Raw genomic sequence first — 15116 nt, 5'->3', positions numbered from 1 at the left:
AATCAAAATATCAATAGTGATGCTATGATTGCGAGATATTTAATATTATTTGTGACATTTGTGTTTTAGTTTTCATCACAATCATGTTCATCATATTTTCTTATCACATCCATCACGCATACAGCAGCGCTGAATTATCGAAGGCAAGGTTATACTACCCGCACATAGCGGGAATTCAAAATCTTGAATTAATTGCATGCGTAGACACACGTGTTTGTCTTAAAAAATTTTTATTGTAATATAATATATTGTAAATTCAAATTTGTTGTTAATTGCTACATATATATAAAAGTTAAACTTTATGCGTATCTGGTGCAATTCAAAAATTGTATAATAATATATTAGTTGTTTAGATGTATACAGATAAGATTTTCAATACAATGGACGTATCTGAAGTCGTCAAAGTAAGTATTAAGTACCTATTGGCTATTTTGTTTCATTCAAAAATTTTGCATTGCAAAACTTAAATGTTAGAATCATTTTAGGATTGTTTTATTAATGAAGATTATTTTCAAAGCACAGATAGTATTTAACCTACCTATTTAGTACCAAGCCTAATTGAAGTGCCTCACATCGAAAATCCTCAAGATAATATTGATGTCAATGAACCAAGTAAATATTACTTGACCCTAAACCGTTCAAGTCCATACACATCAAATTCTTCACTTTAAACCTCGACACTAACGCATCAAAATTATGGAAAATATAAACCAATGGCATGGACTATTGAGGTATTTTAATAAAAATAACTGTTGTATGATACAGAGTTTAATATTTTATAAAATAATTCTGTTTTCTAGACAATTTTGGAACTTTTACATACATTCAATGATGGTCGTTTCGTTTTAGCCGACGCAAAAGCAAATAATAGCTCTTTATCCGATGATGGTCAAAATACACTTACAAAACTACTTATTAATTTTCTATTCCAAGATAATAGCAAGTAAGTGATATATTTTCTTGATTTAACATAAATGGTGTTCACTTGTTTTAAAAGTACCTACATATTTAAAATCAGATTTGATAGTTAGGTATGAAATATTATTCTTAATAATCAACTCTTAAAATATTTAAAAAAATTAGTTAATTGTATGAACGTCATAACAGGTTTAGTCATAACAAATCAAAATAATATATTTTAAAACATACAATATATGACACTCTCCCCACCTCACCACCACTGTATGTATTTGACATTAGTAAAAAAAAAAACAAAGCTTGTGCTTCGGGTGGGTGAGTTCAAAAACAGTCTGTTAAATATAGTATTTTAATACAAAATAATAATAATTACTTAAAAATGAACGCTTCATTTCTTAAAAGCAATATACAGTTTTTTAACATAATAAGAAAAGGGAAAATGCTTACAAATTAACATTATTTAGATTTATAGTGTATAAATAATTAATCAACGTGGATTTTGTTTTAAACTTATTGATAATGATATTTAATTTTCTACATAAATCCATTCCTACATTAACATGCAGTATCAAATTTTCCAAAATGTATGTTTATTTAGGTATATGAAATTTAAGTTACTTAATGTTCTTAATGTTGTATTATAAGTATGGACAGTATGGTGTGGTTTAAAAATAGTTATATCAGTTTTAAATAATATGAACGTATGATGTGTCAGTTATATTAGATAATATTTAATTCTAGCATTATAATATTATAACCTTTATTAATTTGTATTTTATAATTATAAAGAGTAGCTTTTTACAATAAATAATAAATAAGTATAAAACAGTTTTAATTTTATAATATTTTTAGAGATTCAGATTTATTTTTTCGCAAAATAGCAACATTAATTTATGAAGTATTTCCTAGCGAGCAAAAGGTATTTAGATTTTAGTTGAACCAATAGTTTGTATAGGTAGGTACATAATTTTTTTTCATAGTGTTTATTTCATATCGGCTGGAGAAGGCAATACTCATGCTAAAGGGAAATTGGTAGAGAGATGGAAGAATGTATCTCGTAGATTGCGTAGCATAGGTGCAATTGAATCCGATAAGAAAAAACTGAGTTCTACTACAGTTGATCTTGCATCACAAATATATCCTGGTAATTTCCAAGTATTATATAATATTATATATTTTTCTAATTCATTTTTATATTGTTTAGAAAATGTTGAAACCGCTAAAATCAGGCTTAGTCAAAATGGTTTATCGGCTAATTTTGTAGATATCAAAAGTAATTGGATAATTACTTACCAAATAAGAAAATTAGAAATATAAGGTATGGATAATAAATCTATAACTGATCGTCATCTCACAGATATTTTCAAAGCATGGCCAGTTTTGTGTAGCTCAAAAGGACATGACTTAGTAAGTTTTCCCTTGCTTAAATTGCTTTTAATAATCATTAAATAAATAAAGATAATTAGTATAAACTATAAAAAAAATATTAACATTATAACTAATTTGACTATTTAATTTATTTGCATGACTGTTGGTACCCATAATATTAATTATGGTGTATACATTTTTTTTTTAAAGATTTCTGAAAATTTCAAACTTGAATATCCACAAATACATCATGAATGATCACGACCAATTGTGATTGGTCTGTGTATATTAAAAAATGGAAATTGTTTTCTGACACAATAGTTAGTTTACAACGGAATTCAGTTAAAGAAAATCATGCCAGAGAACTTTTAAAACACCTCGATGCTGCACAATTAAGAGGAAGTTAGTTTAAATAACCGAATTTCATCAAATAGGTTTAGTTAGGTATCTCTGCTATTATTCAATATTAATTTTAAAGGCTTATTAAAACTAAATATTTTATTTATTTTTCTGAATTTTTTCATTAGTTTTGTTTATTAAAACAAGTTTAACTTGTTCTCTTAAATTTCGCTTGATTTATTATCAATTTAATAATTATATTTATTATAATAATAAAAACTTAATAATTTCATAGCTACATGTATAATGTTTTTGGTAGGTACACCTACCTATTACATACTTAATAATGATTTTTACTAGATAGTAAATATTGTATTAACCAAGGTGTTAACTTTTTATTCATGGTGTTTTATATTTAGGTATTAAAACAGTTAATGTATTGAAACTTTTACTTATTCCATACTTGGTACCAACTAAAACTCAAATTAAAGAGACACAAAAAAAGTCTTGGAAGCCGTCATTATCAGAGTCTTCAGCAGCTTTTGCGGTTCATCTTACTGTATGTTCCTTATATTATGAAAATAATTCTTATCTCATAAATAAACAAAACTTCCCTGTTTTAACAGAACCTTACAGAACTTGAAGCTGAACTTGGCAGAAGAAGGCTAAAATATGTACAGTATGGAACAACAATACAACCTTTCATAGTTTTAGTTGGCGAAGACATATTTTCTGTTGAGTCAACATATGTCAGAGTTAATGACAACTGTTGGAATTTTGATTGTCCACTAAAAGCACTAAACGCTTGTTTTACAACATACAACGCCTTACATTGCACCTATCCACGTGAGTGTTATGAATCTTGGCTGATTTTAGAATTTCAACTTTATAATTTTACAACCATTTACGATCAAAAATCATCAATAATTACATCTCGAGTTACATCTGTATAAAGTAAAATGAACAGTTTAAAAAATACTCATTTGTAAATATTTAATTAATAATTTTTCAATTTATTTAGTATCAGTTTTTACTAAAATAAACTAATATAATAATTGTCTCTGTATTTAATATTTATTCTTATTTAAAAAGTTTTATTATTTCGTTTAGTACATCATGTACTATAAATGTTATTTATGTTTAAAAGATTTCCGGTCCATACCAAAGTTAATCGGCATATGATAATATATCATAATCTTGGTAATAATTCGTTTTATCTCTGTAAACAAAAATACTGTGCACGTGATTTCAGGGGTATAAATGAATTCAGACAGCATTTCAATAGAGAACATTTCCAAGTTACAGTAAATCAAAATGATGAACTCAGTTTTAGTAATATAATAACTGAATCCATTGTTGAATCTCTGGTAGTATTACCTGATAACTCATCAACTACATTTTCTGAACTCGATAGTACACCCTTAACAAATAATATTGAATCATATGAATTAATAGAGAAATCAGTAATTATAAATTATAACAGTAATTATAACTGACCTTGTTAATAATTATACTAAACAAGTATTAGACAATGAAAATAGAAGTATAAACTTATCTCCTTACGATGAAAATTTGAAAAGAAAAATATTACAATTTGTTACAAAATTAATGTCAAAACCTTATCTTACTAACTCATTGGTAAAATATGTAGTGGAAAGTGTAATGGAGCGGTTTTCAAGTGGTATAATAGAACAACTAAAATGTAAAGTTGTTCTTATATTACAATGCAATTCTTCCACAAAACTAGAAATAGAAAAAAATGTTTGATTCATTACAAAACCCATTTTTACACACTTTTCTTAAGGTCGCTTTTACGTCTGTTTGTCTGTAATCAAATCTTGCGCGCTCGATTTGAGACACTTTTTGACGATGAAAAATTCTGAAAATTGGTTTAGACCTTGGTCTTGGATGACAATACAATAATCCGTTGTCATTTTGGGACATAGACCTCCAGGTAGGCGATGACGGGTGTGCAAAGCCCAGTGTTGGTGAGTTGTGGCCCAAACCCTAAATAACGTACGAGTTGCGGCCTGGGTTTATGAAAGGTTTAGGTCCAAAACAAGTCCATTTCAGTACGGTTCCAGTCCCTGTTCTGCAGTGATACAGTTCACGACTGTATTGTTGAAGCTGAAGAACCTCACACAGTAGCGAACGGTCGTCCGCATTTACGCCGCCGAGTATCATCGTCGGTACGCACAGTATTTTGCTACCAAACTCGCCGTCACGCGCGCTCATATCACCGCCGCGCGCCGCTGATCGTCGCCGTTGTCCGTGCTCCCGTCGCGAAACCTCCCGCCGCACGATATCAATATTTTAATTATCGCACGCAGTATATCTCGTCGCATATAATAACTATTTATAACTATAACTATTTATTTATGTCTACGAAGCAGTCGACGTCGCTGAACGATCCATTATCATTGGACGGGATCAGCAACTACTACTGTGAACTCACTCACTTGGATACGAGGACGATCTGATCAGGAGTAAGCCTGCAGTGATACTGGTAAATCCAACTACTATTTGATTCATACTCCGTTTATCGTTTTGTCCTTGGCTCCTTGCCATAGACGTAAGCGATCATAAGTCATTGAAGACCTACGTGAGTCATAACATTAAAATTGTTTAAATAACTACAGCAATTTATGAATGGCCGGCGTCTAACAGTGCTTGCCTATTAGAACTTGCAAACACAAATTTTTTTTGGCATAAATGCAGTTTGGTTCCCACGCGAATTTTTCGATTTTTTTTTTTTCCAAAATGTGTGTTTCACGACACTGAATACAAAAGTCTAATTCCAAAATTCTCGCAAATCATTATTTTGGAAGTTATAGCCATCCAAAGTTTGCGATTTCACGTATTTAGTATTTACGCATGCATGCGCGCAAACCGGCTTTAGATACCCACTTTCTTACGTTTTCGTATTCTCGCCTCTCATTTATATGTTATTTTATTTTATTACAATATTATCTAAAGTAGTTTGATGAAAAATGTTAGATTATACCCTATAATTATATTTTTGTAAAAGTTATATTTAACTTATTAGTTTTATGTAGATATCTACCTCATTATAATTTTAATTAACGAGTTTCAAAAGGCAATAGAACTGATAATGTTTTATTTTCGTTTTAAATATTACTTTTTGAAGATTGCTATGTTAGTACCTACAAGCGTACTCCAGATCACTACAGTTTTTGTTACAGTTACGACAACATATCATTTTAAAATGACATCTATTAATTTTATTGAGTTGTATGATATATTTGAGCATAAAACCAATGGCCCCGTCTCAATGAGTGTTATACAAAAATTGCAATCGTGGAATTTGTTAGCCCGTGATGGTGTATTAAAATGTAAAAATGGTCATTATTTACAATTATACAGCGATATACGTTCTTTAGACGGGTTTAGTTGGAGATGTAGGGCACCTATAAATAAACAAAAAAACAAATGTGACTATTATCGATCGATTCGCATAGATACATTTTTTCATAAATCGCATTTGTCGTTATACCAAATAGTATCGTTTGCATATTTGTGGTTAGAAAACGTGTCACTGTCATTTATTGTTAAACAAATTCGAATTTCTCAACATACTGCTGTAGATTGGTCATCATTTCATAGAGAAGTCGTCTTCGAGGCTATGATTACGAATCATAATAAGATAGGTTAGTTTAAACTTAAATAAATCATTTTTTTATAGTATTAAAATAATTAATTCATATAATAGGTGGAGTCGGACAAGTTGTTGAAATTGATGAGTCCAAATTTGGTCGAAGAAAATATAACCGCGGGCATCGTGTAGAGGGGCAGTGGATTTTTGGTGGTGTTCAGCGAGAAACTGGGGCTTGTTTTTTAATACCCGTAGAAAAGCGAGATAAAGATACCCTATTAAGAGCAATCAATGATTGGATCTTGCCAGGGACTACAATTATCAGCGATTGTTGGAAGGTAGATTTAGTTTTTACTATGTGGGCTGTGCCGAGGGATATTGTGGTACTGAGTTGTGATATTGTGTTAATTTGTTTTACTAGAGTTATCAATGTTTGGAGGATGAAGGGTATGTTCATTTAACAGTGAATCATTCCATTCAATTCAAAAACCCAGAAACCGGAGCACACACTAATAATGTTGAGGGAATGTGGCGTCACGCCAAGGCTTCGCTTTCCCAATATTGTCGTAAAAAACGGTTTTATGGTGGATATTTAGCAAAGTACATGTTTTTGAAAAGGTGTCGTATATTAAACATTGAACCTCTAACGGAATTTTTTAAACTTGCTGGTGAGCTGTATAACTCAAAAGAAAACGATGTTTTGATAAGTGATGATGATAAAGACTCTTCTTCTACAGGAACGGATGACGATTAATAAAATATTGAAAAATTTAAATAAAATTAAAATTGCAAAAAATGTTTGTTTTCAATAACCCTCCCCATTCAAGTTTGATTTTTTAGCCCGGGGGGTTTGAGGGCCGAGCCCACATTCAACGAGAGGTCCGTAGGACCTCGAGTTTGGTGACTGGAGCTGGCAGGCGGAGGGAGCTACTTATACTTATTTTACTTTATCTGGCCATCAAGTCCGGCGACCGGAGCCGATAGGCTCCGGGAACCGGGGGTCCCTTGAATTTAAAGACATGAGTCATTTGTGTTAAATTAGTTTCAGATTACTTGTTAGGTCATCAGGCTGCCCGCAGGGCAGGGACGCTCTCCCCCCCGCGACCCCGGAGGGGTCGCCCCCCCCTCCCCCTCCCCCCCAGGTTTGCTATTTAAGCCCCGGGGGGTTTGGGGGCCGAGCCCCCATCCAACGAGAGGTCCAGAGGACCTCGAGTTTGGCGACCGGAGCCGACAGGCGAAGGGAGCCACTTATACTTATTTTATTTTATCTGGCCATCGAGTCCGGTGACCGGAGCCGATAGGCTCCGGGAGCCGTGAAGTTTATTGACTTTAAGACATGAGTCATTTGTGTTACTTAAGGTTCAGTTTACTTGCTAGGTCACTTACCTACAGCGAACGTGCGTATATATTGGCGATGTGCACGGCATTAAAGTAGTGTTGCGCGTATATGCGTATAAACATAAAATCGCAAACTTTGGATGGCTATAACTTCCAAAATAATGATTTGCGAGAATTTTGGAATTAGACTTTTGTATTCAGTGTCGTGAAACACACATTTTGGTAAAAAAAAAATCGAAAAATTCGCGTGGGAACCAAACTGCATTTGTTCCTTTTTTTTATTTATATTTCAGATATTCACAGACATAATAATATTCTGTTAAAATTAATTCGAATCAATTAAAGTTTTCCGGTTTTCATAAATTTTATGAATGACTCAGAAACATTGGTTAACACAATTTCACCACATTGGTAATCGATTTTTACAAAACAGTAAGCATATGAAGAGTTTTACATCAATGGTCGACGCTCTCAAGTACTTGGGCATTCTCAAAATTATCATGAAAATGTTTGATTGCAAAACCCATTTTTTGAACTACAAACTCATTATCAACGGATTAAATATTTAATTTCGAATAATTTGTTTTTCAAACCTGAAACTGTGGTGGTAGGCCATATTAAAGAAAAGAGGTATATTAATGGCGAAGATAAGCTTTTAACAGTACCTATCCATGGTCATTTTCTTTCTATGAAAAAAAAACCTTAAAGTGGATTACACACTAGGCGATTCGAACGCACGTCTACGTGCGTTTCGAACGTCACGATTTTAAAACGCAAACGCACACTCCTTACACATTAGACGCGTGTTGACGCGTTTTTCGGTGCGTTTCTCAAAAATAAAAAGCGCGGCAAATGTTAATTGAACCATTATTTGTACTTCGTTGTAAACTAGTTTAGTACTGCTGTTACCTCCCATCGTGGATGACGTCTGCTGTTAAATTCGTATACTATTATATCATACTTCGTTGTATTTCTTTCGTCTATTTTTTTTTTGTTTTAAAATGGAAGTATTAGATGATATTGAAGCTGCATGCGTTATTTTTGCATTATACGAGGAACATGAACTCAGCAAAAAACAGCAACGAGACAAAATTAAAAGAAGACATTGGGTCCATCCTTTAAATTTAAAAAGACCAGATAATGGTCAGTTTCAGGTGACATTTATGACCCTTCGTAGCTACCCAGAAGAGTTCATGAAATACTACCGTATGTCGATAACATCGTTTGATGATCTGGTAAGTAAAATTATATGGTTTACATAATATTATTTCATAGACCAATGTATAATATTTTTTAGTATGAAATATAAATCATTATACAATTAGTAATTATTAATTAATATTATAGTACTAATACCTATTATAGTAATTATATTATGAACATGGACATGGGAATGTATAATGTTAATATTAAAAATTAAATACTAAATCATAAATATAAATAATTGTATACGAAAAATGATTCTGAGAGATGATGATCTGTCAGACTGTATTACTAAGTAGGTACTTACCTATATATATTTTATATCATTGCTATAAAAGTATTTTATTTTACTATTATAGGCATTAGTACAGTAGATTAATGTTATGTAATTGTGGTAATTGTGTGTATAAAATATAATAATATACTTTAAAGGTTTCATGTACCCACGAATATTTTTAAATTACAACAAAATAACAAAATCGTTCTATGAGAAATTGTTAATTTACTGACGTATATCCAAAGTCTAACTTTAAACGCTCATAAAAAATGTATTTGAGATTTAGTAAACTTTTTTTTTGTTAAATGTAGTAAATGTTAGGGGGAATCTCTTATTAGATTTTAAAACCTTAGGCATACATATTATAACATTTTTTATGAATTTCTAATTCAAAATAATTTTTCAAATTTTCGTAATTTTGGTGAATTTTGTTAAAATTCTAACAGACTCATAATATTTACTCTCAATTTTTTTTTAATTCCCAGTAATAACAACTTATGAGGAACCCTGCAGTTTTCAAGTTTTTTGACCAATCGAAAATGTTTGATCGATAATGATCAAAAAAATAATCAACATCAGTATTTTCTTATGCCTATACATAGCTAAAAAATAAATTAAAATATTTTGGAAATTGTATGCCGTAACAAAATTTCTGATATTCAATGAAAATTGCATGTACCAACCTACGTTTATTTTTTTTCAGAGTTAGCCAAAAAATATAGGTAAACGATTTTTCAAAAACTGGTTTTGCGTAATAATTTAATTTTTTAATTTTTAATTTCACCCCCTAAACATTAACTAGATTCACTTTCCTACCAGAGACAAAAAAAAATAATAAAAACTTAACACTATACCTAGATACCTAATAATTAAAGTTGCATAATTCACATTATGTGCAATAATTGGTCATCACTATATATCACTATATATAGTATATACATTATATATACACACAAACAAATATACAATTTATGATGATATTACACACAATAATAATTACATTTAGGTATTTAAATTTATTAAGATATCGCTGGTTAGACCAAAATTGTCAAAACAGCACACTGGTTTGCGTGTGCCAATATCACCTGAAGAGCGTCTGACCGTGACACTGAGGTAGGTATTCAAAAATAAAATTTAAAAATGTAGAAACTAGTATATATTTTATTTATTAATTTTAGTTTTTATACAATATTCATGGTGTATTTTTATTGGAATAGTTGTACGGAGAAGTAGGCTGAGAGTAATTGTTTATATAGTGATGGGAATGATGTATTGGAGGTGTAGACATATTTTGTGGAGTTGGAGAAGACATGTTGGAAAAATTGTAAGAATTTTGTTTTTTAGTTGAATTAATTGCAGGAGAAGGAGGTTCTGAAAAGTTACTGGATTCATCATGTAAGCTTTGTGGAGAAGTAATGGTAGAATTTATTATAGCTGTAGGAACATTCTGTGAATCATTGGCATAGTAATATCCAAGAGAAGAAAGATGCTGTTGAGAATAGTATGAGTTGGGTTGATTAATTGGTGCATTAGAAGGATTATAAGAATGAGGCATAGCAGATGAGTAATGTTTAACTCGTTGAATAGTATTTAAAAATTCAATATACACCATTGATTTTTGGCCTTCAGTTAAGGACTTAATTTGCGGGAGTAACGACATTAAAAAACACTTTTCCGGGTCTTCTGGTATAGTTTGACGGTTTTGTAATATTTTTAGTAATGAGGTTCCGAAATTTGATGGGGGATTCTTTATTAGGGTTTTTTTTTTCTTTCGTGGCGGTTGTTCCTCTGCACCGGTGTCGTCCATAACTTCTTCTATTGTAATATTTTTACCAACAATTAACCCCACGTCTTCGGTCTCTCCTTCCTTTTCTTCAGATACCTCATCATCACTCGGTTCAACATTACTTTCGGTTCTATGAATAAAATAATTATATATTATTTATCATAAATATACCCCCATTATGTTAATTAATAATCAATAATGACAGTATTAAAAAGGTATAGGTAACGTTTGAAAGTATCTATGGTCATTCATTTTTTAGTTAAAAAGTAATTTAATATTTTTTTTATTTACCTATAGGTATATACTATATTATAATGAGTAATGACAGATTACCGGATCACAAAATTTACTACCTATACCTATAAATAAAATATTATCTACCTACCGTTAATAAACATAATTATATATATACATATATATATAATATATTATTATATATTTCTGAGATTACTTACGTTCGATTTTGCATGGTCGGTGTTAAAAATCCTAATATATTTGCATAAATATACGGCGTTGACTTTTTAGATGCTTGTCCAGATTTAGTAACGCATTTACGGCGGTAACTATCTCGAAACGATCTCCATTTCTTTTGGAGTACCATGACTTAAAAAAAGTAAATGTAAATTAATTTAACATTTCTCATTCGTCATTACTAAAGTGCGGATCTTTAGGTTTTTAGGTATTTGTAATTTGTATTGGCTTTATGCAACTTTACGAGAATGAAAAATGTGGGCGATTTATACATCAGAGTTCGTAGGAAAAATTTATTTCGCATATTAAAGCATATTTTGGCATTAGATAGAATATTTAGCCTATTTTTCATATTTTAAAATATATTCCATTATTATTCATAAAAAAACATATATTATGTTAATTACTCTTGTTGTGAATTTTTATAGCAACAATTTTTTCTAGGTAAAAAAAAATCATTAAATCACCTACTTGTTTGTAATCAAATTGGTAACATATTCTGTTACTCTCAGTCGGTTATTGTACCATATATTATCGTATTTGACGAAATTTTAATAAATTTAATGAATTTGTTTTTACTTTTATATATTTTTTAATATTTTAACTTATAATTTCTTACGATTTAGTTTTGTAATATTCATTTTTATTTTTTAAAATATAAATAATAGGTCAATTATTTAAATATAAAAAATATTATATTCATATACCAATGTATGAACTGTTTTACATTTTTTATATTTTAATAATTTACCTGTTAGGTACCAAAGGAATGGCGCATAACAGTTATTACAGAAAAAAAATATCATATTATCGACATATTAGCATCATATTTTAAGCTTTTAAGAACCTAAAATCTGCTCTTTAGCACTCATTACTAACTTTACACATTACATACCTACCTAGGTACTAAATTATTAAATATGTTAATAAAGTGCATTACAAATCAAATTAAATAATTTTAATAATATACATAGTACACTAGAAAAATAGATAATTAAATAGGAACATTAAATTATATTTACATTATTTAAATTATCTAATATACATTAAATATTTATTTCAGACAATGTATATTTAATTATTCAGATATTTGTCAACCGGGACTAACTTTTCTGCTCTCCACTTCGATTTTTTAATGGGTGTGTCAACCATTGCAAAAATTGTTCGAGAAACATGCGAAGTATTATGGATAATTCTGCAACCAAAGGAAATGGCTGTACCAACAATGGATGATTGGTTACATATATCTGAGGTGTTTTATAATAAAACCCAATTTCCGAATTGTGTAGGAGCTGTAGATGGGAAACACATCAGACTAGAATGTCCCCCCAGAAGTGGTACTTTATACTACAACTACAAAGATTTTTTTTCCTTAATCCTCATGGCCATCTGTGATACAAATTACTGTTTCACAATTATAGATGTTGGATCATTTGGGAAGGAGAGTGACTGTAATATTTTTAAAAAATCAGCATTCGGAAAAAAATTATACGGTTGTAAAAATAATTTTCCACAACCTAAATGTTTGCCAGGAGATGAAGGAGGTACTCCGCAACCCTTCGTTATAATTGGTGACGAAGCGTTTGCTTTGCACACGAATCTTTTACGCCCTTTCCCCGAAAGAACTTTAAATGATAAAAGGCGTATATTTAATTACCGTCTGTCCAGAGCAAGGCAGAATATTGAATGTACGTTTGGTATTTTATCCAACAAATGGAGGGGTTTTCACACCGCGCTATTGTTAGAACCAGATTTCGCTGTAGCGATAACTAAAGCTTGTTGTGTTTTGCACAATTTTGTTAGACGTAGAGATGGATATAACACAGAAGATGCTCAAAATTGTGAAATGGAAGATGCAATAGAAAAAATTGGAGTAGGTAACTCAACCTCAATGGCAAAAGAAGTGAGAGACTATTTTGTCAACTATTTTAATGAACCGGCTCATGAGTTAAGCTGGCAAAACAAGGTAATAGGCTAATAGTGAGGATAATATTATGCAATATAATGTGTAGTGTACTTATCATATTTATATTACCTATACCTAATACCTATACGGCTATACTTATATTGTTATTTAAAATATTTAAAAAAATGTTTTATATGTAATTTATGGATTAAGAATATTGTCATGTGCACTGAATATTAAATAAAAACTTACAAGTTACAACATGATATATTTTATGCTTACTTTTTTTGCTTTTAAAAATTTCCTCAAGTTCGTCGAAGTCTTTGATAGAAGCTCTGGCCACCTTGGTCCAACTAACATGTTTGGCATTCTTATCATGGTATAACTTATTTTCTATAAATTGAATATGTAATATTATGATGAATGACGTTTTACGTAAGTATAGTATTACACGGTATACATACTCAGAATAATTAAGTTTATTAAATTCTAAATTCAAATTAATAAATATGATAATGAAAAGAACTTACCTATATTCCATATAGATTCCTCCTTCGATACCTCATTAATAAATGATTCATTGTCAAACATATTTGACAATTTTCAAATACGTAGGTACAAATATTGAAATATGTAAATACTAAATACTTAAGTATTATACTTAAACAACAACTAACTAGCTAGTAACAACTGTAACTTGGTAAAACACGAACTTCGTAAACTACAAGTATACAAATACGACAACCGTCGACTGTCGTAAACAAATTATGAATGAACGTAAATAAACGCAGGACAATCGCAGCGTTTAAATGGTTCGTGTGTATTGAAACGCCGAAAATGCATTGGAAATACATTGGAAAAATAATGTTTAATTATAGCGGCAAATCGCGACCGAACGCACAAAATTAAACATGAGCGTTTCATTTACGTGTGTGAATAAACCCATATAAAAGTACATGTTTAATTTTGAGCGATTAATCGCGACGTTCGAAACGCACGTAGACGTGCGTTCGAATCGCCTAGTGTGTAATCCACTTAAAGCCTTTTTGAGCTTCCTAATGTTCTTAAAGTTGCAACTGACTTTATGCATCCTTCTCATTATATGACACAGAAGAGGGTAATTGATTTATAGATTTCTGTAATCGAAAAAAATTCCAAAATGATTTTGGGTTCAGTTTAACTGAATGTTGTGTCTTATTACCTAATAAAGATTTTATAGTCGCGGTATCTTAAATAATTACATTCTTTACGGATATCAGAAAAATAGGTATATGAAACGGTGGTTTTTAAAATCTTAAAAGAGGAATGAGCTTTTTTTTTCTTTAATTTTTTTTTCAATTGATTACTAAACCAAATTAGGAAACAAAATTTATGTCTACGGCTTTTAGGGATATAATTATTTATTGCATAATCGATATGATAGTAGAACGTATCTAAGTTTTCATTGATATTAGAATTATAATTAAACAAGGTAGACTAATTAATGGATCCTAGATAAGATATAATAAAAAGATAATTACCTGACTTCCAATTAAATACAAAATCATCAAATTTTAAATTACAACATTTTTTAAGACTATAAACAATACTAAGAGGAGGGTGATAGAGGTCTACGGGAATAATAGGACAGTTGTCTAATATGACATTAATATTTAGTGAATTAGATATAACATAATCAAGAATAACATTTTTCACATTACAAGTATGGTTATACTGAAAAAAATTTAAATACGACAATTTATCATTAAAATATAAATCAGCATTACAAACATTCGAAGAAGGTAGATTGTAATCGCCTAATAATAAGAAATCAGCTTTAAGGAATTTAACTAAGATTTTTTCAACAAAATCAAAATATTCATTGTCCACATCAATATTAGAACGGTTGGTATATAAA

General features: G+C 30.2%; 3 protein-coding genes and 1 pseudogene across 4 annotated transcripts; 3 read left to right on the top strand and 1 right to left on the bottom strand.

Annotated features, from left to right (window-relative positions):
- The first annotated feature begins 85 nt into the window (after window positions 1-85).
- Window positions 86-3614, top strand: LOC149059719 (uncharacterized; annotated as a pseudogene). The gene is made up of 9 exons (XR_016189707.1): window positions 86-404; window positions 486-731; window positions 801-943; window positions 1771-1837; window positions 1897-2062; window positions 2123-2325; window positions 2497-2688; window positions 3045-3184; window positions 3252-3614. The product of XR_016189707.1 is annotated as an uncharacterized LOC149059719 (transcript).
- A 1771-nt stretch (window positions 3615-5385) lies between these two features.
- LOC149059718 (uncharacterized) lies at window positions 5386-7295 on the top strand. Its single transcript, XM_089217339.1, has 3 exons — window positions 5386-6293; window positions 6356-6576; window positions 6660-7295. The coding sequence occupies exons 1-3, from the start codon at window positions 5738-5740 to the stop codon at window positions 6990-6992; spliced, it is 1110 nt and encodes a 369-aa protein (XP_089073465.1). The 5' UTR covers window positions 5386-5737; the 3' UTR covers window positions 6993-7295.
- Window positions 7296-8577: 1282 nt separating this feature from the next.
- LOC149059717 (uncharacterized) lies at window positions 8578-10173 on the top strand. Its single transcript, XM_089217895.1, has 2 exons — window positions 8578-8811; window positions 10081-10173. Exons 1-2 carry the CDS (start codon window positions 8578-8580, stop codon window positions 10171-10173), a joined length of 327 nt encoding a protein of 108 aa, XP_089074021.1.
- A 16-nt stretch (window positions 10174-10189) lies between these two features.
- LOC149059716 (uncharacterized) lies at window positions 10190-13810 on the bottom strand. The gene is made up of 4 exons (XM_089225734.1): window positions 13750-13810; window positions 13502-13612; window positions 11298-11445; window positions 10190-10972 (listed from the first exon to the last, which is right to left on the bottom strand). The coding sequence occupies exons 1-4, from the start codon at window positions 13808-13810 to the stop codon at window positions 10249-10251; spliced, it is 1044 nt and encodes a 347-aa protein (XP_089081860.1). The 3' UTR covers window positions 10190-10248.
- Window positions 13811-15116: the final 1306 nt, after the last annotated feature.

This window comes from Diuraphis noxia, unplaced genomic scaffold (genome assembly GCF_037042655.1).
Source record: "Diuraphis noxia isolate RWA-SAM2 unplaced genomic scaffold, SU_Dnox_SAM2 contig0001, whole genome shotgun sequence".
NCBI lineage: Eukaryota > Metazoa > Arthropoda > Insecta > Hemiptera > Aphididae > Diuraphis > Diuraphis noxia.
The sequence above is the reverse complement of the archived record's forward strand: the minus strand, read 5'-3'. Positions and strand labels throughout refer to the sequence as shown.